We start from the raw sequence: 24593 nt of genomic DNA on the forward strand, positions 1-24593 counted from the left end.
TAAAGGTTTAATTTTTATTTGGAAGAGTGCCAGCTTTGTTTTTGCACATTCAAAAGAAGTAGAAGAGCAGCAAATGACACTATTTAAGTCGTAAATCATTCTAACTGGAGAAGACATTTGAGCTGGAACTGGAAGGTAGCCTTCCCCCACCCCCTTTCCTGTTGATTTTTTTCACAGGTTTTGGTAGTGAAGGGGTCTCATTTGAAAATGATCCAATGTGATTGCATAGTCTGTTTTGTTGTAATTTTGCAGTTTGATCCTAATATAGTAATGTGGAGTGAACCCAGATGGAAACAAAAGTAGTTTTCTCTTTGGTTGGCTGCTTTTGGTTGAGTATGAATTCAAAGCTGCTCATCCAGCCGTGGCATTAAAAATTCTAGTGCTTCAAACACCCTGCTCTGAAAAACAGTTGATTTATACAGTTCTGGAGCTTTCTGTATTGAAAGTATGTGTATTTGGCTAGTATCTCTCTTTACTCCCTTTTGAATATAGGAAGCTTTGATGGCAGCTGAAATCAGTCAGAAAACCATAAAAAAGCACAAGATTTTGGTAAGTCTCAAAACTTCTACTTAGAACAGAGTATCTGCTTTCTTCTAGGCTGCTGTGAGATGAAACAAATTCCCTGTTCCTTATGAAACCAGGCAATAACTGTTAGGCATACTCCAACTAGCATTCGATTTCTTGGTTTCAGCTACAGAACAGCAATGTTAGTCTGTGAAAAATGGAAAGATCTGGATTTTATAAAGGTGCTATTGACATTCGAAAGAAGAGAATTCCATTTCGAATGAGATTTTTGTTTGCATTTATTTTTGTATTAAATTACTGTTGTTTCAAGTAACAGACAATATTGCACTATTAGAGATTTGTGGGGGGAGTGACACATTTCTCATAGACTTTTACCTGGTACATGTGACAGGGTTTTGTCAGGAGTTTGAGAGGTGCAATTGGAAGACCTTTTAAATGCTGTTGAAATTCAGTTGCAGTTTCACATCTAGCTCTCTCATTCTGCTTTCCAATTCTCACTATTTTACATAGTTAATTTCCTTTTTTCATGTATAGTTATTTCCCATGTTTATAGTCCCTTTCACAGAGCAACAAAAAGTATCCATGTTTAAGACAAAAGGGAGGGTAGTGTAATAGCCACAAAAGCACCCCTGATTTTAGTTTTTGCTTATTTGCTTTTGTTTAAATTACCTCAGTGTGAACACATTGGTATTTCGTTAGTACTGCTGCTGCTTTAAATTTAAATCTGTACCAAGTGTTAGAAGATGTGTTTCATTTTGGGCCAGATTACTGACATGTATGCTGTTTATCAGTGTGTCTTAAAAAAACTTTTATTCTTGTGTAGTCCAGAAGTTAAATCAAGATGTAATGGCGTTTCATCACGTATCACAGTTTGCACTCATCACAGCTGCTCTGTGACCCTTGCAAAAGATATAAAGACTTGTTAAAGGGGGTCCTAGCAATACATTAGGAGTGGGAAAAAATCAACCCCCCCCAAAAAAACCCAAAAAACCAGACAAAAAAAAAACCCCTAGCTTTTCTTTTGGTTTGCAGAAGTTTGCTCTACAAAAGAAATGAAATTCAGTGAAATACAAGCAGTTTTTGAGGGTTTGGTCTCTAATACAAAAGCCAGCGGAATGTGTTGAGGGGATAAAATGTTGGCATTAAGCCCTAAGTGAAGGATTAGTGGTATACTGATTTAAAACAGCTCATGCTCTCACTGCCAGGTGACACCACGTTCACACCACCTGAACCACATGACAAGTCTGGTGGCCTTGGGGATTTTTTAGATTGCAGTAATTATCACTGCTCCTCTGCACCCCTTGAGCAGAATGCAAAGGTCCCAAATGCTTATTTTTGTAAGAAACAAGGACTTCTGTTTCATTGTTCAGCTTTGTTTTTTCTTTTTTTCATTTTTCTTTTTTTTTCCCTTTTTTCCTAGAAACAGTGTGCTTTTACTGATATGATTCTTAAATTATGCAGTGAGTATCATTTAACTGGGCTGTGTCAACATGGACATGAGTGTTGAGATGGCAGCAGAAGGCCCATGCCAAAATTTTAATGTATATTAGAAATTTTACAACTGACCTGTGTGATGAACTCTGGAGAAGAGAAATTTATGTAATGTAATAATATCTAATAGTCTTGCTAAGTTCTCAGTAATTCCTGCGCTTTACTGAGCAGCACTAGGATTTATATTCTCAACCAACTTTTTACCCCTCTCTGCAAACTTTGTGTTGACAAAGAGCATGCCTTATACAGTGGCTAGTGGTTTTCTTTTTGAACAAATTAACGCAAGCACTGACAGATCAGGTATGTGTTTGGAACAGTCCTTAATAAGGAGAGTGGCACAGTCTTCTCAGCATAAATGAGTTCATGAGAATTATTTAAAAGAGAATGGTCTACACAAGTATCATGTGTTGACTGTTCTGTGGGCCCTACTTACAAAGGAGAATTAGGGGATCCACTTAGAGCCTGCTTGTTTGACTTTCCAGCTTTCTGCATTGCTGTTACGGTGGTTATTGTGGTTGTCCAGTAGTTCACTCCCAAACTTTTATAACTGATTCTATTTTTTTTTTATTCCCTTTAGGACATTGGCTTGGCCTATGTAAATCACCTAGTGGAGAAAGGAGAGTATGACCTGGCTGCTCGGTAACCTAGTATTAAAGATCTTCTTTGCTGGCTGAAGTGTGTCTGTGTAGGGGGAAAAAGCAAAAACAAATTACTGATTCTGAAGTATTTGGGGATGATGATTTTCTGTTTGTTCTGGACTTTCTGAAGTTTCAAAGCATAAAGATGTATTTTTTTTTTTTGTGCCCTGTATTTTCTTGCCTTTAGTGACCTAAAAGTTGTTGTAAAGTTTAACTGGAATTGAAACATACATTTTTTTGAAAATCAGCCTTGGTTTTTCAGTCACACTAGATTTTCAAAACCGAGATTTTCTTTGGATTTTGATAAACTAAGTTTATTAGTGTGTGAGATTGTCAGAAAATAAATTGATTTTACGTGGGTGTAAACAAAAATGTCAAATATGGGTATCTAAAGTAAGGATCAGAAATTACCCAAGATTTGTGTTTTCGTGTATATGTAAGCATAAGCTTGTCTTTCTAAGTGCTCAATTTTTCTTAACTGAGATTTGAAAAAAATCACTCATAAAGCTGATCAGGAGGGTGGTGTTCCTGCCTATGGCATGGGGATTGGAACCAGATGATGTTTGAGCTCCCTTCCAACCCAGACTATTCTAGGATTCTATGAGAGCTGATGTGGCCCTAATGACTAAGGGTGAATGAATAATAAGCAGTTAATCATCCTGCATGCAACAAAATTTTAAGATCGGAAAGGAGGAGAATATGGCATACTCTGCAGAAAGTAACGGTTGCCATAGTGGTTGCCAGAATAAGTCACTTGAGTAAATGTCATGACAGGGAGAAAAATAAAGGGATCCTTGCAGTAATGCTGTCACATTTGTATTATTTTCTGTACCTATTTTTGTTCTCTCTCCTTTCATCTTCCTTCCAGGAAGTGCCAGAAAATTCTTGGCAAAAACACAGAACTCTGGGAATTTGAAGTTTACAAGTTTAAAGAAATAGGTCAGCTTAAGGTCAGTTCTTAAGTTAATTTCTGAGTCTGCACTCAAGTAATTTGCATGCTGTGCTTACTGCATGTTTTGACCAAGTATCTAAAGCATCACATTTAATGCCCTATCGTGGTATTTCTGCCCCAGATCTTTAGTTGTTTCTAGACAGTTGTCTTTCAGACTGATGTGTATGTGTTAACATGCTTTGAAATTGGAGGCACAGCATATCTACGTACTCAGCTACTTATTTTTACTTGTTGACAGTTTCCAAGTAGAAGACCCACCCCCAAGGCCTTTAATTACAAAGATGCTCACAGTTAAACACATGTTTCCCATTAACTTTTCATTCATTTCCAGCATGTCCTGAAAATCCTATTTGAACTCTTAAGGAAATTTTCTCTATGGGTGTGAGTCATTCTGGAAAATTCAGTTCTCTTGCAACAGATACACAACTTTAAGTGTCAAAGAATTGCAAAGCAACAGCAAGGACCTATGCTGTGTGCTAGAAATGGTGGCAAGAAAGAGGAGCAGTCTGCCCTGTTGTGTGTTTTCTCTGGTCAGAAGCCAGCTCTGTAACAGTACACATCTAATTTGAGATTCTCAGTTAATAAATTGCCCAGGACATAAGGCTGTAGTACTGTCACTGCTGAACCAGTAGAAAACTTGCACTCTCCCTTTGGTAGCACGTGTACATTTACTTCTGAATTTTATGGCTTCCTATTCAAACTCAATGAGCCAAAAAGGACATATTAATAAGATCTCACAGCATGCAGTCCCTTGCTGGCTTTGAGCTATTTAATTCTGTTCAAAGACCAAAAGTGTTTCAGCATTATGAATTTCAGAGATGTCTGACTTCTGGTTTGGAGCCACTCCAGTGCAAGAACAGCCTTGCGTTCTGTATGACTTACTAGTGGTTTGGTGCATTCTTTGCACCTTGGAAGATGAAATCCCATGTTTCTGTTTCTTTATTTCAGTCTGATAAAGGAGCCGAGTTCAGGTACAGGTGAAAATTTGATACACTGCTTCTTAGTCCTTTTGGGTTTTTTAGATGCAAGTGTCTGGAAGGGATGTTTGTCTTGTCGCTCCTTATGCCATCCAGCTGACAGTAAAGTATAGAAATATTTGCAGGTTTGCTGCAAAACGTCTCTGCTCAGTTACTGCCTTTTTAAACAGTTGTTTTCAGCCTTTAGAATGTCTTCTTTTTCTATTTAGGGCTTAGGCCCAAGAATTCTCAGACTTGGGAAAACAAAAGCTTACATTATTCAGCATCCAGTTGCAGTTTTAGAAAATGCCTGCGTTATTTTTCTGTTTCAATCCCATATAACTTTTCCCAAAATCCTGAAGATATCTGAGTATCATAAAGGATGAACTGTGAACTAACTTAAGCCAGATCTAAATGAAGGAGTTCTTGTAATGCTTGGGATCCCTTGTGTGTTGTTTGGAATTTTTACCTATTTTCCTAACCAGCAGGTATTACACACCATATTGTAACTGGCCTATAATGGCTTGGAGCCCTGATGAGAAGACTATTGGAGATTTGGAGACAGAGTTTATTTCAAAAAATGAAATTTTCTTAAAAGAATTTGCACTGTATGTTGAAATATGCATTTGCCTGAAATATGACATTTCCAATCTAGCGTGATTTGCCAATAACTAAGTTGATAGTAAAACTAAAGGTGTAAATTTCCTTCAGAGGGATTAGTGATACCCCGATGTCAAAGCCTGTGGGGTGTCTTGTTTGTTTACATGTGGCTTTAGGGCATTTTTGAGTGTTCTGTACTAAATGCTCCTGTTTGGCTGCTAAAGGTTGCATTTTGCTGTCTTGGCATCTCTCATGTCTTCAGTGAATATCCTCTAGCAAACCTTGTTATGGCAGTTTCAAGATTTTAGAGCCTTGCAATGATCTGTTCCTCTCCTCCAGCAGTGGTAGCTTGAGGGAGTTACACGCTTGTGCCCAAACACTTTATGAAATACAATGTCTTAGCTGAAACAGCTGAGGAAGGTGGATAGATTTAAAGGAAGATGCCAAACTCTGGGAGTGTTGGCTGTTGTGGCATGAGGGATATGCTCCGTTCTGTTGACAGTGTGACAGCAGTGACTTTTTCAGCAGGGGTGCAGGATGATAAGCTAGCAACAGCAGTGCTTTCATGACCAAAACATTGGCTAGAGGGCACTTGAAAGACTTCACCTGACTCTAGTGGCCATAGCAGAGAGCAGCACTATCCAGACAGTCCCTTTCATCTCATAGATATCCTTTGAGGAGTCAATAATTGTGGTTTGGGCTTATTGGTGAGCTGGTTTAGGCTATTTCATGTCAGCTTTTACATGGGCTTTCTTGTATACCATATCCTTGTACCTATTAATGTATAAGTCTGTAAGCAGCTCCTAAGAAGAAACAAAGGAAGAAAACATTTCTGTGTATAATATCCCTTTTTTATTTAAAGTGACTTTCACCACGTGGTTCAATAATTGATACAAGGGCATGCTCATTCCACAGCTTTTTTGTCTGATCTTGCTCCTTAACTGCAGCTTAAAAATAAAATAGAAAGAGTGTGTAACCCCCAGCATGGGTCTTAGATCACCTTTGTGCCAAGGCTTAAAAATACCTTGTATGCTTTTCTTAGTCTTTGCTGAGCCTGGTGGCCACCTACAAATGGAAGGCTTTAGTGAAATATGTAACTTAGGCAGTTGTTTTGATTTCAGTACTAGGAGAATTTGTTGAGAACAGTCATTGCTATCTGTAAAACTGAAAAAAAAACAACTGTAGTGAAATGTTATTTCTCCTGCTTTGTTCAAGCAACTTTAGTAACAAAATGTTACTGTAGTATGTACCAGTAGTGGGCAAAAGGCAACATCTCTGAGTGTTTGGATCCTTTAGCTACAAACTCCAGAGTCCCCACACAGCTGGTAGCAGTAGGATTTATTTTGGAATGTGGTAATAATCTTGGCCTCTAGCTGTATGGAATAATAGTGCTAATAAGATGATGTGCTGAAATGCCAGGGTATGAGCTGATTTATTCTGGCAGATTCTTGTCTCCTGCCTGCCAGGATGAAATTCTGTATCACCTCCTATAGAGTAACAGATCACAAGCCTTCACCCTTTTCGTGGAGAGATATATTCTTAAGTTAATTTTCATTTGGGTATGTAAAAATAGCTGGCAAAACATAACTCTTCATAAAATGCAGTGATCCCACAGTAGGTCATAAATCAGAAGTACACATTTTTCAGCTAATGAATCCTTTTACCTTTTTTACAAGGCCAAGGCTTGACAAAAGGGATTTTGAAAACATACTTCTTCTGAGGTCTTTTATGGGTTTTATTTTCCAGCTGACTAGTGGTAAATATTCAGACTTCTCTAAGGGCAATGGCTGATTCTCCCATTGTAACTAGTATCTTGCCACCTGTCTTTCAAATGAAAATTCTTTCAAATAAGTAATACAATTCTAACGTGTGTAATCCTAAAGTAAATAACTTCAGGGTACTGTTTACAAATATGAGTATATAGGCTTCCAGTGATTACCAAGGGCCATGTTTTGTGCACAGCTTTGGTTTTTTTTTGTTTCACGACAATTGTTTTGTTCTATTATCAGTGTACTGGGATGTTGCGTGTCATTCCCCTATTGACACTTTCTTCTCTTTGTTCCTGTAGGCAATTAGTCCTTACTTGCCAAGACGGGATCCAGTTTTGAAACCTCTGATCTATGAAATGGTTCTGCATGAGTTTTTGGAGAGCGACTATGAGGTAGTGCAGCCTGATGTGTCTGCATGTAACAGTTATTGCCAGCCAAACACCCTCAGCAGTGTAGAATTCTGACAGGAAATTCTCTCTTGTATTCACACAGATTATTGATGACCAGTTCCACAATAAAGAAAATATTGAAAAGTTGAATTTTGATTTTGTTTTTAAGAGAATAAATAGAATGTTCTTCAGAGCGTGCAAATACTGTGCGATTAATTATTTATTATAGATACTCTTTATTTTTAGTTTTTTGAATTTAGCATAAATGCTGAGGTGATGCAAAAAAAGCCTACAGCACCTGAAAGAAACTTCATGAATCTTAAGAACATTGCTCTAAGAAGGAAAAATCTGTGTTCTGCATTGTGCACCTCTGTGAGCACGTAAAAGTTGCTTTAAGGTGAAGCACAGCAGGTATCATCTCAGAGGTTTAGCTGGAACTTTGATGATTTGAAATGTTCCTTAGGCCATTCTTTCTATTTCTCTTACAATCTCTTATGCTTTTAGGGGTTTGCAACCCTTATAAAAGAGTGGCCTGGAGATCTGTACAACAACACAATCATAGTTCAAGCTGTAGTGGATCACCTGAAGAAAGATCCACAGAACAGGACTTTGCTACGAACACTTGCAGAATTGTGAGTACAGTTTTAAATTCCTGTTACAAAAAGTACACTTGAAAAAGTAGACTGTAGTTCATCAATATTTGTTCAACTCTCTTAACAGGAATCTTCTTTGCTGCAGTCTGCTTCTCTCCACTCTGATGATTGCACAGCTTAGCAATTCTTTACCCTTCCTTATAAAGTTCACATTGTGTGTGAAAGCAAATTGTTAAGGATGAGATTGAATTTCCTTACTCCTTTTTCCAAAGTAAATAGCTAGCATTCCTCTTTATGCTGTCAGAGGAAACCTCTTTTGTGAAGTGTGCATTTCAGAATTACCTAAGGGAAAATAAAAGGGTGGGGTTATTGCCCACTATTTAAGAAGTAGTTACTGCATGGCTGGAAATATGTGACTGGAAAATGTGCCAAAACATATCTGGTTCTAGGCCACTTTTTACAGGCCTGATCACCACGTTAAGTTCTTTTTGTACTGCTTCTTTGAAGAAAGCAGAACTGCTCTCTATTACTGTGTTACTGAAGTATTTAGAGAACAGTGTTTATTAGCTCTGAAGAGAGTTCCAACTGGTTTCCAAAAATTGAAAAGCTAGCGTTTTGTGTGGCTTCTCCTATGATTTGAAAACAGAAAATGAAAATGCCAAAAACCACGGGTCAGAACACAAATGCAGTGGCCAGTATAAACAAAGGTGAAATTAATGTTGCCTGGTGTTTATTTCCCTCTAACAAAAATGAATTACAGGGACTCTATCCTAGCAAGCTTTACATACTAGAGTATGTTTATGTCTTCCCTCATAAGTGATTTTCCTACGGTTAGGTATGTGAGATCACGTGGTATTATAACCCTGTTTTTATCAGGTATACTTATGACCAACGCTATGGCCGAGCCCTAGAAATCTACCTGACTCTGAGGCACAAAGACGTCTTCCAGTTGATCCACAAGCACAATCTCTTCAGTTCTATCAGAGACAAAATTGTGCTGCTCATGGATTTTGATTCAGAGGTATGGTAATCTTAATTTTATATTCACTTTCCACTAGAGATATTTTAACAGATTAAAAATTAATGAGTTAAAGGTAATGCTGAGGCAGAGAGTATGTTTGGTATGTCTGGGGTAAGGAAGATTATGTTTGCCTGGACTGCACAATAATTGACCCAAGGATAATTTTTTCCTTTGTATTTCCATTTGTATTTCCTTTCCATTTCCATTTGTCACTCACAGTGAGAAGAGTGCCAGATCCAAGGTCATTGTTGTGATTCTCAAGTCACAACATTGAATATCATTTCATTCAGAGTGTCATTTCACCGTGATATTCTTTCTGTATTTCTAATCAAATAATGCTATTAATAAGCCAAAGAAAGTAGACAGCAAATATTGAATGTACTTCCCACTTTTCTTTCACTAGAGTCAATTAATCTGCTTTTGAAAATTTGCAAGGTTGTTAACCTAAATTCCAAAAATCGGGAAGTGTTTGTTTTGTGCTGAATTCTGTCTTCTTTCTTTCCAGCTGGCTATAAAACCTGAGCAAATGATCCTTGTGGGTCCCTCCCAGCTCAGCTGATTCTGTGATCAGTGAATAACCAGAATACTGCATAGAATGTGAGGAAATGTGTGTACCTGTTTCTGAACTGAGTTCTCTTTCTTTATTGCAGAAAGCAGTAGACATGCTTTTGGATAACGAAGATAAAATTTCCGTGAGTGTGACAAGTTCATGGCATGGCAGTCCAGTGCTACCTTGGATTGCCTGTCCTTTCAGTCCTGTAAATGTACCGTTTATCACAGGTTTGTTTTCTTTCAGATTGACAGAGTCGTCGAAGAATTAGAGAACAGGCCTGAGTTACAGCACGTGGTAGGTATCTCTGTATTCTGTTATTTCAAGTTAAGCTGAATAAACTCTTTGCTGGACATATCTTTTACAGGTGTGTTTGTCTTGTCAGAGTGCACCTGACACTGAAATGTCATAAATCATCAGAGGCAAAGCAGCTACTTCTGCAAATTCACTCTATAACACGGCCATAGTGTCTTTACAATAGTAAAGTGCTTTTAAAATGTGTACCTGTGGGAATTTGATAACATACTGCTTACTTGTTAATGCACCATGAAGTCCTTCTTACTGCATTGCAGGCACTTGCATTCTGTGGGCAGTTACTTCTTGCTTATATTCCTCCTTCTTCCCTGCACAGAGAGGGGGTTGGTTGGTGGGTGCAGAAATATGTTTTGTGATCTACAGAGACAGCGAACCGCTTGCCTTTTTAGAATTGTAACTTCCATAAGCTGCAGGATTGTTCTTGTTTGTACAGAATTACAATATCATTATAAGGCTCTGGCTCCACACTGCTATTCCAGAAGCACCTCCTTGGTTTGAACATTATGTCAGTGGAATACATAACGTGTACCTGTGGGCTTGGACTCTATTAGGGAGGAAAGTTTAACTTGCTGCTGTGTATAGACAGGCTTCAGGGTATCGATCTGGTGGAGAGCTCATTTATGTGGTAAAGAGCTGATTATGGGAAGCAGATCTATGAAGTGTGGAAGGGATGCATTGGTTTGAAAGCATGAAGCCTATTTCCATTGTAATAAAAGTTACTCTCATAGTTATTTTCAGGGGTTTTCTGTGCTCATATAGAGAGGAAAGAGCTCTGTCACAGTATCTAGACTTCAAGAGGCTTTGGTTAAAACATTTGATGGGTTAAAAACATCTTCTCCAATAGAGTGGTTGGGCACAAGAACAGGCTCCCCAGGGGAGTGGTCACAGCACCAAGCCTGACAGAGTTCAGGATGCATTTGAACAATGCTGTCAAGCAGGTGGTGTGACTCTTGGGGCTGTCCTGGGCAAGGCCAGGAGGTGGACTTTGGTGATCTCCTTCCACCTCAGGAAATTCTGTTATTCTATTAATAATATTATAGAAGTGGGTTTGAGTTCTGATTCTTTTTTGATTCCTAGTATTTGCACAAGCTTTTCAAAAGAGATCACCACAAAGGTCAACGATACCATGAGAAACAGATCAGCCTTTATGCTGAATACGATCGACCAAACTTACTGCCGTTCCTCAGAGACAGCACACACTGTCCACTGGAGAAGGTAAGACCCCAAAATCTAAATACAGGTCCTCAATTTTTATGTCCAGTCTGTAGCTTTTAGTGTTACGAATTTCTGTGTCTGGCACTGCCCTCTACTGCCAAAATGAGGGATCGTTTGAGTACAAGTTTGGTTTGCATAGCTGATGGCAGCTGAGACTTTCCTCTCTCAGCTCTCAGTGCAGGAATTAGTGGGTATTTTTAGTGAACAAGTTTTGAATTCAAATTAATGCATACCTACAGCATATCTACTCATCAGTGCCTGGCCTGACTGAACAGCAGGTTGTGGTTGCGAGAAATGGACAGTCATTTGCCAATTCTAGGAGATGCCAGTGTTAGATCTTGAAAAATCAGTAGCTGTAACTGGAGTTTTTCTACCTTTATTCTAAGTTCGTAAATTTCTTTTGAATAATATACACAATATAACAGTCACTGAACTAACAGAGCTGAAAGTATTTTGTCTTTGTACTTTTGCCAATAGACTTGGGCTTTTTCAGAGTGCCAGGTTTCCACCTTCTTATTTTTTTCATACTTTTTTTTATATTTTCCTTCCATGCTCTTTTTTGACAAATTAAAAAATATATAGAGGTAAGGCTAGTCTCAAGGTTTTTCACCCTGCTTGAATTAAAGTGAAAAGAATGGAAATTCTAAGTTTTCCTCTTCAGGTGGGTCAGTATTTTGTTACTTGTATTTGTTGCTGTTAATGGCTGAGCAGACCTGGTCTTGTGAAAGGATCTGTATGCAACTATAATAATGGCACCAGTGGAGTAGTTTTGAAGTGTAATATCAAATATTGCATTTTATATGGTTAACATTCCGAAGAGAACTGTACTGTTCCTGGCACCTCTCACTTTGAATGCTTTTGTCACTTTACTGTGCAACTGCAGGAAACAATGGAAAATACTTCCTTGGGATTGTAGACTTAGTCCTTGTTGAAACTTTCTTCACCTGAAATGAGATTGACTCACTGATTCTTTTTAGGCAGTGAGCCTGCAAGGTTTCCAGCCAGAGACTTTTGTCTCCATTATTGACTTACTTGTTTTTAACTTTTTAATTCTCTTAGTTTATGCCTTATGTATTATTTGTGTGATCGTGGTTTTTTATATAAAACTTTCCCTGCTTTTTTTTTTCTTTTGATGCAAATTAGTTTTATTTACTGCAGATTCAGCCTCCCATCTTCAGTGATGGGTGGTGCAGAGAAGTGCTGTGTGAAACTGAGGCAAGCTCATTGCTGGCACTGCTCTGCTGAAGTTGTGGGCTGCTAAGCAAGAATGGGTCAGAGACCCAGGAACTTCTGGAAGGTGTGGTGCAGTAATCCCCAGAGTGAGAGAAAAGGATGTTAGAAAAAAAAGTGTCATTCTGACCTTAATGTTAAAATGTTAGTATGTAAGAACCTAAGGAAGAGAGAAAAGACACCAACACTATATATAACTTAGTTGAATTTACTGAAATACTTATTCACTAATTATACTTCTTACCACACTTGCATATAGTAATGCTTTTTGCCATGTAGAAGTCTTTGTTCTAAGGATATTTTAAAAAGGGGACTAAGAATTTCTCACCAATATTTTCAGTTCCTGTTAAGCGGGTTCCATTGCAGTGCATAAATTGCAAAAAGCAATTTCTGTTTGAAAAAAATCGCTCTTAGTATTGCCCTAATGAAATTATAAACCCAGCAGGAAGGAGTTATTGTTGTTCTTTAGAAATAACCCACTTTTATTCAAGTGCAGATTAGCAAATGGAATGAGCTGAAAAAGAAGTAGGAATGTTCCCAGTTTTCCTCTAGAGGGAGCATGACAGTCAGGAAATGTGCAGCATCTAGAACTACTGAATACCTGGGGCTTTGAAGTTTTAACTTAGAAGTGGAGAGGAAAAAAAGCTGTCAGCTGTGTTTATAAATTATTAGTATTATTCATACCTTCATTCACCTGAAGTATCTGGTTGTTAATTCACTTACCCTACCCCAAAATTCATTGTCCATATGCTAATCTTCATAGTAACCCATGTGAAATAATGAGAGTGGAGGAAAAGTTAATTCCTACCCACATCTTTAGTTGTAGATGTGTTCTATGCATTTATAGTTTTGATTTCCAGGTGTAAAAGTCTTTATTGCCAAACAGTTATCTACAGGAATGCTATGAATCTTGAGTTTGCTTTCTGTTTCCAATTCTGTTTCCAGTATGGAAAAGGCATGGCGTCATTAATGGCATTCCAGCCCTGCAGATTTCCTGTTACTAAAAACTTTCTAGGAATCATTTTGGTAGTTTTGATAATTATGCTGGATTTTACCAGTCCTGTCCCCAGATTTATCCACTCTCAGGGAAGAATTTTGAAAAGTGTCATGGAGTTTCTCTTCTTAATTATTGCGTGGCAGTGCTTATAAGGGAGCTGTGTTTCTGTCAAAATGAGTAATGTAACTTGGTGGAAAAACATCTTTAAGCCTCTTGCAGCTTTTGAGATCAATAAAATTTCATGTTACATGGTTTCCTGTGTTCTCTCTTCTCTTCCCTTAAATTCAAGGCTCTTGAGATCTGCCAACAAAGGAACTTTGTGGAAGAGACAGTCTATCTTCTGAGTAAGTAGTGCTCAGTGTGATAAATTACAACACACTTCTAATCTTGTAATAAAGTTTATGCTGTGAAAATATATTGTGTAATATTGTTTAACATGCTCTCCCAGAGACGAAGTTGATATGCAGTCAGTAGATCCAAATAACAGTATTTAGAAAATAAAACAAAGCACTGGATGATTAATATGGTGTCTTAATTGCATGTATTTGTGTTACTGTGTTTCTGACTTGGTGTTTTTCTGGAGTTTTGGAAGCACTGGGTAGGCTATGGGGAATAGGTTGGGAGGGGAGGTATTTTTGATACAATCTCCAGGAGAAGAGTAATACTGTCAGTTTTGTTTTGAAGAGAGAGGGGAAATAAAACAAAGGTTTTATTCTAAATACATCTCAGAAGCTTAACATTATCTTTTGCTGAGATGGAAGATTTGCTTATGTTGCCTTTTTTTTTTTTTTTTTTTATTTTTCGTAAAATTAGTTGTAAATTAACTCCTCCAGCTGGCTAAGGATTCTACTTCTGAATGAGGGGCATTTTAAGACTAAGATCTTCATGTATCTTTATGTAGTAGTCATGAGCAGAATAGAAAGCATTTTTTTAAACAGTCTCTGGTTTAGTAAGAAGAATGCTTTGTGGACCACTTGGGAGAAGAGTAGGATTTACTGATGGATTTATTTAAAGAATAGTTCATCATTTCTACTACTTCTTCCTGTTTCCCCCAATGATTTTGTCATGGGTGTAAGCTGTGCTATACTTACTGTAAATTAAAAGTGCCCTTGTGGGCCCTTGAAGGGGGTATTTCCTGCCATAGTTGACATGTATGCACATATACACACTCCCCCTCATGGTAGATATTGCTGCAGTTCAGAACCCCTAATATGGCCCAACACATCCTTGAGAAAGCCTCCAGTTCCCAGTCCAGCAAAGTACTCCACAAACACTTGTTCAGATTATACTGATTGCCCTGGGATTTACCTTCCCAGATTGGGTTTGATCTTAGTTAAATTAGTCCGAGTCAGCTTCACACTTACAAAATCCATAATTGAAAGAGCTTCTTAAAGCACTGAGCATTGATAAGCACTTAGTGTTTATAATCTCTTTACTTGTTTTTCCTTCTAGGCAGAATGGGTAATAGCCGCAGTGCCTTGAAGATGATAATGGAAGAGCTGCAAGATGTAGATAAAGCAATTGAATTTGCCAAGGAACAAGACGATGGAGAACTTTGGGAAGACCTGATTTTATATTCTATTGACAAACCACGTGAGTGGGATAGCTTCTGAGAAGCCTTCCATATGTATTTTTTTTGTGGAATTCTGTTCCAATTGAAGGATTGAATTATTTGTGTGTCTGTTAGAGAAGGTGTTTATGTATGGCCAGGGAGGTGTTCTGGTTTGTGAAGCACAACACAGATGTCTGCTGTGCATACAAAGTTGCAGTAAGACAGCATAAGAACGAGTACTTGGAGGTTTAATGTTTGACTAAGCTCTGTATAGTTGTGTCCTTAATGACAGTCAAGGGGAGAGCAGTGCTTTTAATTTAGCAGAATGAGATTTTACTTTCAGACAGCCTCAAAACACAGTCTGCAGCATGATGAGGATGTTGTATAGTGTGTTCATTGCAACTGCTTCCTTTCAAATTCTGAAAATGAAGAACCTACACTTTTCTACCCCTCAGTAAAACAACTAATTTATTTTGTTTCTGTGTTACAAAGATAAGATCTGTAATAATGAGTGCATTATGCCTTTCATCCATTATTTGAGTAATTACTTCAAGTTAAAAGTTTAGATAGAATCAAAACATAAGCGACATCAGTGTTGTTCAGGAGGCAGACTCAGAGAAGTTCAAAAGACTGAGAAAATACATTTTTTAATTATCTACTCCATTAGCTTTTTGCAACCCCTTCTGGGGCTCTAAATCAAGACTTTAAAGCCTCTCTTGGGATCTCTTTTCTGGGGGATTGAAAGTCTTGTAGAATTAGTGTCAGAATATGTACCTTCTCATCCCTTGGCTGCTACTTCTGACAGGAAGAAGTGACCAGAATCTTTTATTTCTTTAGAAGAATGGCATACTCAAATTACACATTTAAATGCAGTCCATCTCTAAAGGTGCTACAATCAGTGCATTTTTAGAGCAAAAGAGATTCAAAGCATATAGAATTCTTGCCATTCCATCTGCCTATATGCAGAGCAACTGCAGTGATATTCCTCAGTTTGGGGGGTTGACGAAAAAACAGACTTGAGGTTCATCCTTCTAGTGTTTTGTTTAGGCAGATGCTCTTCAAAAATCAGAAGACTTCTATTGTGTCATTCTCACCAGTGTTTAGAAACATGTTGAAATTAGGTTAGGTGCTTGAAAATTAAAACCCTGGAACTGCGAATGGAATAGTCACATAAGGTAGATAATTTTCTCACTCTGCTCAAATGCCCTCATTATTAAATCAAAACACATTATTTACTTGTGGGTTTGTGCTGGAGACCCAGTTACCCCTTTTCTGAATACACTGGAAGTTCTGTGAATTGCCAAACCGTATCTTCCTCTCTTCCCCAAAGGCTTGTATTCAAGTAAATCCAGCTGCAAGAAACATAGCAAGACTAAAAGAGTCTTAGTGTTATCACTTAGTAGAAAACTGTCGTGGAATCAGCCAAAACATGTAGCTTTTCACCAAAGCATCTTTTGATCAGGTGTTTTGCTGGATTGGTTTTCCTAATTTCTTTGCCTCTTGGTTTTCACAGCTTTTATTACTGGTTTGTTGAACAACATTGGAACCCATGTTGATCCCATTCTTTTGATTCACCGCATTAAGGAAGGCATGGAGATTCCTAATTTGAGAGACTCGTTAGTGAAAATTCTTCAGGACTACAACTTGCAGGTGAATGTTTTATTCTTCATGTGATACTCGTTTTAAGAGAGACAGCAAAACCTCTTTGTCACTGTGAAATTACTGTCATGATTTGTTCGTCCATCTGTCTTGGACACTGTGGGTTGGTACAAAACTATGACAGAAATGGTAGAAATTTGTCAAGATATCTTGGTGGCTTCTAGCTCTTCCAGACGTTTCTCATGCTGTTATAAGCCTGGTAAGTAGAACTGGAGTCATCTTGGGTGATTCAAACTATTTCACATTGCTCAACAGTCCAATATTGGAAGGTCTCATGACAAGTGCTTCTCACTGTTTCACATATGAGAAGGCAGAATGCACTTTTTATGTGCAAGGAACCTTCCCAGATAAACGGATGCATGTTTGCCTATAATGCATGTTGTGACATTACTTCCAGTTTTTAATTGACTTCATGAGATGCTAATATCCTTCCTAATACCATGCTACATTTCAACAGTTGCATGTTAATCTTCCTGCTATCAGTACCACAGTTGATCCTCCTGTTCTGGCATTCTCATTAAATCAAAATGTAATTTTTGGTGTGTCTGAAGGCAGACTGAGGAAGTGCTGTAAGCCTAGCTGCAGCTTTACACGTATACAGAATGCATTGTGTGGCTTCAGACAAAAATGATAACATCATTTGGTCATATTTTGGGAAGGGAAGAATAATTTTATCTTCAAATACCTTTTAAGAAAATTACTTTGGGATTATAATGTTGTATTTAACCTTCAGAGTGATGTCTGAAATTATTTACTGTTAGCATTGAAATGATTCATGGATTTCAGATTAATTCATTTTGAAGTAGAGATGGATAAGTCTAGGGCTAAAATTTAGATTTCATAGCAATAATAGAAATCAGGTAAGTTTAATGTGATTTGTGCTTGGCTGGCTTGTACAACAGAAAACCATATAGCCAGCAAAAGGCTATGTTTCTTTAGAGAAATATAAGCTATTGCTTAAAATAAAACTCTTTCTTAAGTGTTGCTGGCAATGTAAAGTGCACCATTTTTGAACAGATGGTGTAGCTACATTGAAATTTAGAAATGTTATCACAGCTCTTGCATACTGACCAAAGTAGCCGATTGGGAAGCTCAGATTTTATAGGACTGTTTCTGCATTCAGCACGTGCTTCAGGACATTGCTGGGACTTCAGGTAAATGTCTAAGCAGCCTCTCATTGCTGAGGACAGTTCTGCCCTAGCTTCATTGTTATTGCTGCCTAGTTAGCTGGTTTAAAGCTAGTCTTTGGTGGTTTTGTGTGTTGCCTGGTCACCTGGCATTATCCTGAGATTATCAACAGATTAAAATTACTAATTTTCTAAGGGTTTGTCTTGTAGAGCTGCATTCAGTTGCTGGTGCTCTGAAATGTTTTATAGCTCAATGTCTCTAATACTGGAAAGTGTCATTCACCCACTGATTGGCCCAATTTGAAATGCTTAAAGTGATACTCAATTTTAATTTTTTTTTTTTTTTAAAGTACTTCAGATTTGCAGTCTTACCTGCAAATCATTCTTGGCAGTGTGTCTTTATTAACTTCACAAGGTGTATGTGAAAAGACAGGCTTTTGGACATTGTCCACTTGGCTGTAAGTTCTATTATTGTATTTCTTCTCCGGTGTTTGTGGTAGCTGTATCTTGCACTATCCTGGAATGCTCAGTGTCTCCTGTAACGCAAATGATCGAAGAAAGGAATGGACATTGCCTGTTTGTATCACTTTTTTGGTAGCATTGTTCACCTTGGAATTGGCTGTGAGTCTCTTTGGAAAGCACTTTTCAGTGGAATAATAAGCTCTCTATAATTTTTATGAGTCCTCTGTGTTTCGTAACAGTAGGGCAATGACACGTCAATCTAATGAAACCTGATGAAAAATACCAAATAATTGGAAAGGGAGCTGTGAGTTTTGCTAAAGAGGAATGAGCTCTGGACCTTTGGTTAGCTATATAAACATTTAATATTGCTACACCTCAGCAGGAAATTTGAACAAAATACATTTTAAAGTGCTGTGTTTATGAAGATTTTATGATCATCTAAATGTCTTTTCTGAAGAAGACAGGAGAGATATGGGTAGAAGTGTTGAAATGGTTTGAAAAACAATTCCGAGGGGCACTGTAAAAAAATTCCTCCCCATTGTAATTTGTTAACATCATCTCATGGAAGAAGATCATAATTTATGATAATGGAATATTTGTAAAGGATTTCATTTCTTGAGGTTTGTTTCTGTTTTGTGGGCATTTTTTTTATGTTGTGGCTTTTTCAGTTAGGTAGAGGTGATGGTAACAAGAGGTCTCTCCTTTCCCTCCTTCATCCTTGAAAAAGTTTAAACATTCCCTGCACTCTCTTTGGCAGCACAAACACAGTGGAGACTTGTCAACATAGTTGATGTGCCCACCTGTTCAACAACTGCTGTGTTTTATGTTCTTTGCACCGACAGATCTTGCTGCGAGAAGGCTGCAAAAAGATCCTTGTTGCCGATTCTCTTTCTTTACTGAAGAAAATGCATCGAACTCAGATGAAGGGTGTCCTAGTAGATGGTGGGTACAGAGGAAATATGATGATTTTCAAGATTTTAAAGGCTTTTGCTTGGTTTATACACCCCTTGACTGTCTGCTTTGGAAGTTGCCCAAAAGCCTGAGTATTGCACCTTAAATGTAGAGTGTAGTAGGATAGTAGTTGCTTTCCCCCTTTGCAAAGAAACTACCTGTATGTCAAAAACTACAAGACCAAGCATGCAGCCTTCTCTCTTGGTCAGTCTCTGCGTAGCCAGTAATGCAGTTTGTCTGTAAAGGTGAAAAATGGTGTTTGGTGCTAACACGGGTAGTCAGATGCAACCAAAGCAAAAGCCGTGAGATGGTTGTCAGAAACAATTGAAAATATTTTGCAAGGTGCTAATGATGCATGTGAGCAGTGCTGTAACTCACACCAGCTGATGTTAACAGCAATAGACAGAAGCTGACAGGACAGAAGATCAGAGCTTCTGCTGCCAAATGCTGCAACGTTACCAGCCACCCATCCGATGCTCCTTTTTGTCAGTTTGCCTTTTGCCCCTGCTGTGCTGCCCCTAAACAGACTAGCTCCTGCACTTCTGCCATCATCAGAATCAGAAGATCTAAATATTTGTTGTGCTTTGATTAGAAATACTGCTTCAGTATTGCTCTTCAGTTTTTTGACAGATTCTATTAGGCATCTTAAGGAAATGCTCCATATCTGTAGTAGTGGTTCATGCCTGCTTTATAAAAAAGTAAACATGGAGTTTGTTAACAAAGCTGTTCTAAGTTCTCCCTTTTTTGTGTTTTTTTTTCCAGAGGAGAATATCTGTGAATCATGTCTGTCTCCAATACTTCCTTCAGGTAGGATGCTTTTCTAGAAAAAAAAGAGATTGTCAAATTTTTTTTATTATTATTGTAAGAGGAACTGTTGTTTGCTTTTATTCATAAAAATGTGTGGTAGTCTCCCTTGATGATTGCTGTATAAATTTCAATCTCCTATCCAAAGCTTGCTTTTGAATTCTGACAGGTGAATGGAGTCTAAATGGAGGTCTCTTGTTGCAGTAAACTCAGTACTCTTTCTTATTCAAATTTGACTTCCTTATTTTCTGTTTTGAATACATGGTATTCAAGGCGGCTTTTAATTCCATCAACACACATCTTCTCAAAGATTATTAAACCACAAAACTAACTACTGTCACCAGATCTTGTCCACCTCTGTTGAACAATTTAGACTGAACTCGTAGATCATCAAGTTTTATGGAATATACTTTTTGTCTGAGTGGTGGAGAGCTCTTGCCTTCAGTCACTGCTGCCATGTTTGAAACAACTTTATAACAGGCTGTAGTTTGAAAATATCTTCTAAAGTTAGTCTTGAAACTAGAAATTCAGGAGATGTATTTTGGAGATGTACATTCTGCAAGGCAACTATAGTTCAGAAATATCAATATTGTTATTGAGCATCTTAAGGAGAAGTAAGTTTACTAGGAGAGTGTCTGTCATGGCATCTTCAAACAAGAATATGTAAGCTGGAGCAAATGGATGAACATTTGTGGGGTTTTTTGTTTGCCAAGTGTTGATAGCCAAATTAAATCACTTGCAGTTTTTTAATCTGCTTTCCACCATTTTTCACTTAAATAAATAAATAAAAATAACTATACTATGATCACGTGCCCCCACGTACAGACCAGGAAAATCTGGCAGGGCTGAATGTGCCAGTGCCTTGAGGTATGTGTGCTGAGGAAATGGGAGCCGAAGAGTAGAAAGTGGATGATACTCGTGGGTGAGATGGTTATTCTTTGGATTTGTGGATGTTGTCTGTAGAGTTCTAATTTGGCTAAATATTCATGTCAGAATCAAAACCCACATCATGCACTTAGGCAGCCTCTTGCCAGATTTCAAGGTCACGGTGTGCAGTGTAGGCACTAGAACTGAACTGCTCAGTGTTCTGCTTCTCCTCGCAGTAGTGCAAGAATTTTTCGCTAACTTCTTTTCAAAGCATCTGAATTATTTGGTGCCTGTTTACTTTGCTTTCTGCCTAAATTTAGATGTAGCATATGTTGTAGTGACGTGAAAAATTCATGTGAAAAGGTATACAACATTTAAGCCACAGAGTACAGTTGTTTTGTAACTCCATCACTGGGACACTTACTTGAAATCATCACTCTCTATGTTTTCTCTAAGTAAGCCAGAATAATTTGGAAATTAATTTGAGAAATGTTATTTGAAGTTTCTCTGCCTATAATAGAACGTGGGCATATACTGCTGTTGCCACTGAATCATTTGTTTCATTGCCCTGTTGAAATGAATTTACGTTTCTCTTCCCCAGATGCCTCCAAACCCTTCAATGTGGTCGTGTTCCACTGCAGGCATATGTTTCACAAAGAGTGCCTACCCGTATCTAACACAGTAAGGAACTAACCTAATCTCTCTGACACCTTTGCCAAAGATAAAGTGACACATTTCCTTTTGTCAACTGTGAAGAAGGTGTGGCTTGTATCAGGAATTATATGATTACAGTAATAACCTGTAGTATGTGACTAAGGAAAGGGGGTTTAGAGACACTGCAACTGAAGTTCATCCAATGTAGAAAGAAGTCACTGCTGTTTGAGCAATATTTTATTACTTTCTGCAATTTGAATATGTAACACAACTCTGGGACATACAAGGAATACAACCTGTCTAATTTTTTTAATTCATTCTTTGCCATTGCAGCTTTTCCTTTAATTAAACACTCTTAAAGGCAAGAATAAAGGTATTTTCTCAAGTGAACAATATTAAATAATTCTGATCCAGAAGACAAAAATCACTAATTTCAGAGTGAATATTTAAATATCTTTGTAATCATCTTTATGGTCAGAACATGTTTTTCTTTATAAGTCTTTTTTTTTCTTCTTTCAGTTAACACAAACCAAAAAAGTAACTTCTGATATAACCAATTTTGACTTTAGGAAGAAAAGTATTAGAATGGTAATAAAATTCCATAGAGTGCTAAATTTAAGCTTTTCTGATTCTGTATCTGTCTCTGAAAAATATCTAGTGAAAAATAACTTTAGTGAATCACTTAATCTGGAAGGAACCAAAGTGCTTGTAGCCATATGGTACAGCATGAATACTTAATATGTCATGAAAATCTTAATGTATTAGAACATTTGCATGAGAAAGCCCCAAAACGAGTAAATATTTATTCAAGCAATAGTTACCACTAATTTTATTGTGAGAAATAATCTAAAATTTATCTAGCATTCTCAATTTTCTGGGAGAGGTGACTTGTTAGAATTTTTAAATGTGACATGAATGTTACAGGATATATATTCATAGATAGTGTGTATGAATACACAGGTATTATGCATATGACTGAGCCAAATTTTCCCCTGCTATAGTATTTATTTCGTGGTCTTGGGTGTTCTCTTGTGTTACTGATAATTGGTTATTGGTGACATACTGAAAGGAAAGTAATGCCTGCAAAAAACAGCACACAGAGCTAAACATAGAGGAACAATAAGCACATATTTGTTATCAAATTACATTATTTCTCTGTTATTATCTCCATCATCTCTACTGTTCTCAGTTATTGGGAATCTGTGGAATGCTATCCAAAGGTAGTGCTGTGACTAAGGCATCCAGTGGTCATTGGAGCTGACCAAGGGACTTACTCTCTTCTTTATCCATGAAGATAATCAGTGATGCTTTTTACTGTGCGCTTTTTCATTTTTGGTGTGAAGAAAGTTTGACCTTACTCTTCTGGTGGGTGGTGGTAGTGCTGTTGGAGTGAGTGGTGAGTTGTACTGCCCTGTGACTCCAGAACCAGCTGCCTTACCACGTTCTTCTCTACTGCCTTCCCTCACCTATCCTTGACTGTGTCCATAGGGAGGAGCCTGACTGTTAGTGGTGGTGTTGAGAAGGGCATTTATCTGCACACGTTCTAACATGGCCACATTTCCCTAAGAGATTCTTGCTTTATTTTTAGGTATCTCCTGTCCAGTTCTGCAACATATGCAGTGCCAAACACCGAGGGCCCGGGAGTGCCATCCTGGAGATGAAGAAATAGCAGTCCCCTAGTTCTTCATGTCAGCCTGTGACACAAAATCTGTTAGGACCATGCAGAGCCACTGTATTTTTCTGTTAGACATCACTTCTGTACATAATTTTGATTGTGACTAAAAATTGGTTTCTGTAATTTATCCAGTTCATGAAGCATTTCTGGGAAAGAGAAAATGTAAAAATCTTTCCCTAGTAAGTTTGTGTTACGCAGTTCATATGTCATAGTTCCTTTTCTCAGCTTGTTACTTTACTCTGAATAGAAAAAAAAAATAATAAAATGGCAAGAAAAGAAAGCAGTTTGGAGATTTGTGTTTGCTATCAGTTAATGGGCTTTACACTTTGGAGCCGCATCACGCTCGTGGTTAGGTATTGTAAAATAAATGTATTGCCATGAGTTCAGCTCACCAAACTCCTTAGTCCTGATTTAGTCTACTGGTGACCTGTTTACACTGAGACCCATAAGTGTCTGACTGCTTTCAGTGGAACTGCTTCAGGACTTGAAGCTGTCTGTGTGCTGACTCATACCTCCACTTAACAAACTTGTCAACTGTTAATGCCACGCACTGGCAATTTACCTTGGTTGTACATTCATAGTTTGTTATAAACTGGTGAATTTCTCAATTTATCTTCACAATGCAATAGTTAAAAGTGGGCTTTTCTCATGTTCAACTCATCCAGAAACTTTATTTTTATATGTCAACAGTAGGTCTTTACACTCACTCTGTAAGTGTGATTGAAGTGTATGATTTCATTAAGTACAGAGGGAAAAAAATGTATATGACCTTTCAAAGATAAGACCTCTAGGAGTTTCTTTTGGCCTTAGCAATTTAACATTTAAGTTAAATAAGTCAATTGGATATTAACAAAACCATATTTTTAATTTCAACCATGTTCTGTTTTGTTGATCATTCAGAATGTCTTCACAGTAGTGGAATTTGTTTATAATATTTGCTGATTAAATTCAATATAAGCGTCTTTTGCTTAAGAAAGGTAATTTTCCAGAATTCCCAAGATATTTTTGTGCTTTTTAGTAACTTGAGTTTGCAAGTAAAAATGCATTGTTTTACCATCAAATTGTAAGGTTTAAACAAGTAGTTAACATAGTAAGTTCTGAAACAATGGTATAGTGATACTGCAGTCTGTCTGTAAAACTGGAAAATACTAGATATCTAAGTCCTTACTCCCATGTAGGTACACCTTAAAATAACGTCTGGTTTGGAAACTTGGATTTCTGATTTATGTAAATTCATGATAATCCTAAAAATCCTCTGGGCAGTTGGCTGAGCTGGTCTAGCAATCTAAAGAGTGATTTTTGCTGTCCAGTGTGCAGATCAGTAGAATAAAATTTTATGTGTTTAGAAATTCTAGGATTTACTGTGCATGCTTACATAGACAAAATAATCGTTAAAAGGATAGATCTCTCAGAAACATAGTAGTGTCATATACTGTTGTGATAATACAGACAGCTGAGGAAAAAATAAGGTGCCAGTTATTTGTGGACATGGAGTAGGTGGAATAACAGAAGGATGTAGTGCAGAGCACAGTGTGTGCACATCAAGCTTCACCCTTAAGAATTAGTGCTTGGCTTTGTAGCAGTTCATTTTCAGCAGCTAG

At 37.6% G+C, this 24593-nt stretch overlaps 1 protein-coding gene across 4 annotated transcripts in view; it reads left to right on the forward strand.

Moving 5' to 3' along the window:
- Window positions 1-23272, forward strand: part of VPS41 (VPS41, HOPS complex subunit) — a 95422-nt gene extending 72150 nt beyond the window's left edge. For 2 of the 4 annotated variants that reach the window (XM_027900595.1, XM_027900596.1), the window contains 16 exons: window positions 493-549; window positions 2594-2655; window positions 3523-3604; window positions 7231-7323; window positions 7825-7952; window positions 8790-8934; window positions 9585-9626; window positions 9731-9781; window positions 10877-11014; window positions 13531-13585; window positions 14694-14834; window positions 16307-16443; window positions 18884-18983; window positions 19755-19799; window positions 21265-21344; window positions 22906-23243. In XM_027900595.1, coding sequence (XP_027756396.1) covers window positions 493-549; window positions 2594-2655; window positions 3523-3604; window positions 7231-7323; window positions 7825-7952; window positions 8790-8934; window positions 9585-9626; window positions 9731-9781; window positions 10877-11014; window positions 13531-13585; window positions 14694-14834; window positions 16307-16443; window positions 18884-18983; window positions 19755-19799; window positions 21265-21344; window positions 22906-22986 — 1437 coding nt within the window. In that variant the 3' untranslated portion in view covers window positions 22987-23243. Of the gene's footprint in view, window positions 1-492; window positions 550-2593; window positions 2656-3522; window positions 3605-7230; window positions 7324-7824; window positions 7953-8789; window positions 8935-9584; window positions 9627-9730; window positions 9782-10876; window positions 11015-13530; window positions 13586-14693; window positions 14835-16306; window positions 16444-18883; window positions 18984-19754; window positions 19800-21264; window positions 21345-22905 lie in introns of all 4 variants that reach the window. The other 2 variants (XM_027900594.1, XM_027900593.1) reach the window with 2 other exon arrangements.
- Window positions 23273-24593: the final 1321 nt, after the last annotated feature.

This window comes from Empidonax traillii, unplaced genomic scaffold (assembly GCF_003031625.1).
Source record: "Empidonax traillii isolate 1590-97213 ecotype Southwest subspecies unplaced genomic scaffold, ASM303162v1 scaffold741:size898883, whole genome shotgun sequence".
NCBI lineage: Eukaryota > Metazoa > Chordata > Aves > Passeriformes > Tyrannidae > Empidonax > Empidonax traillii.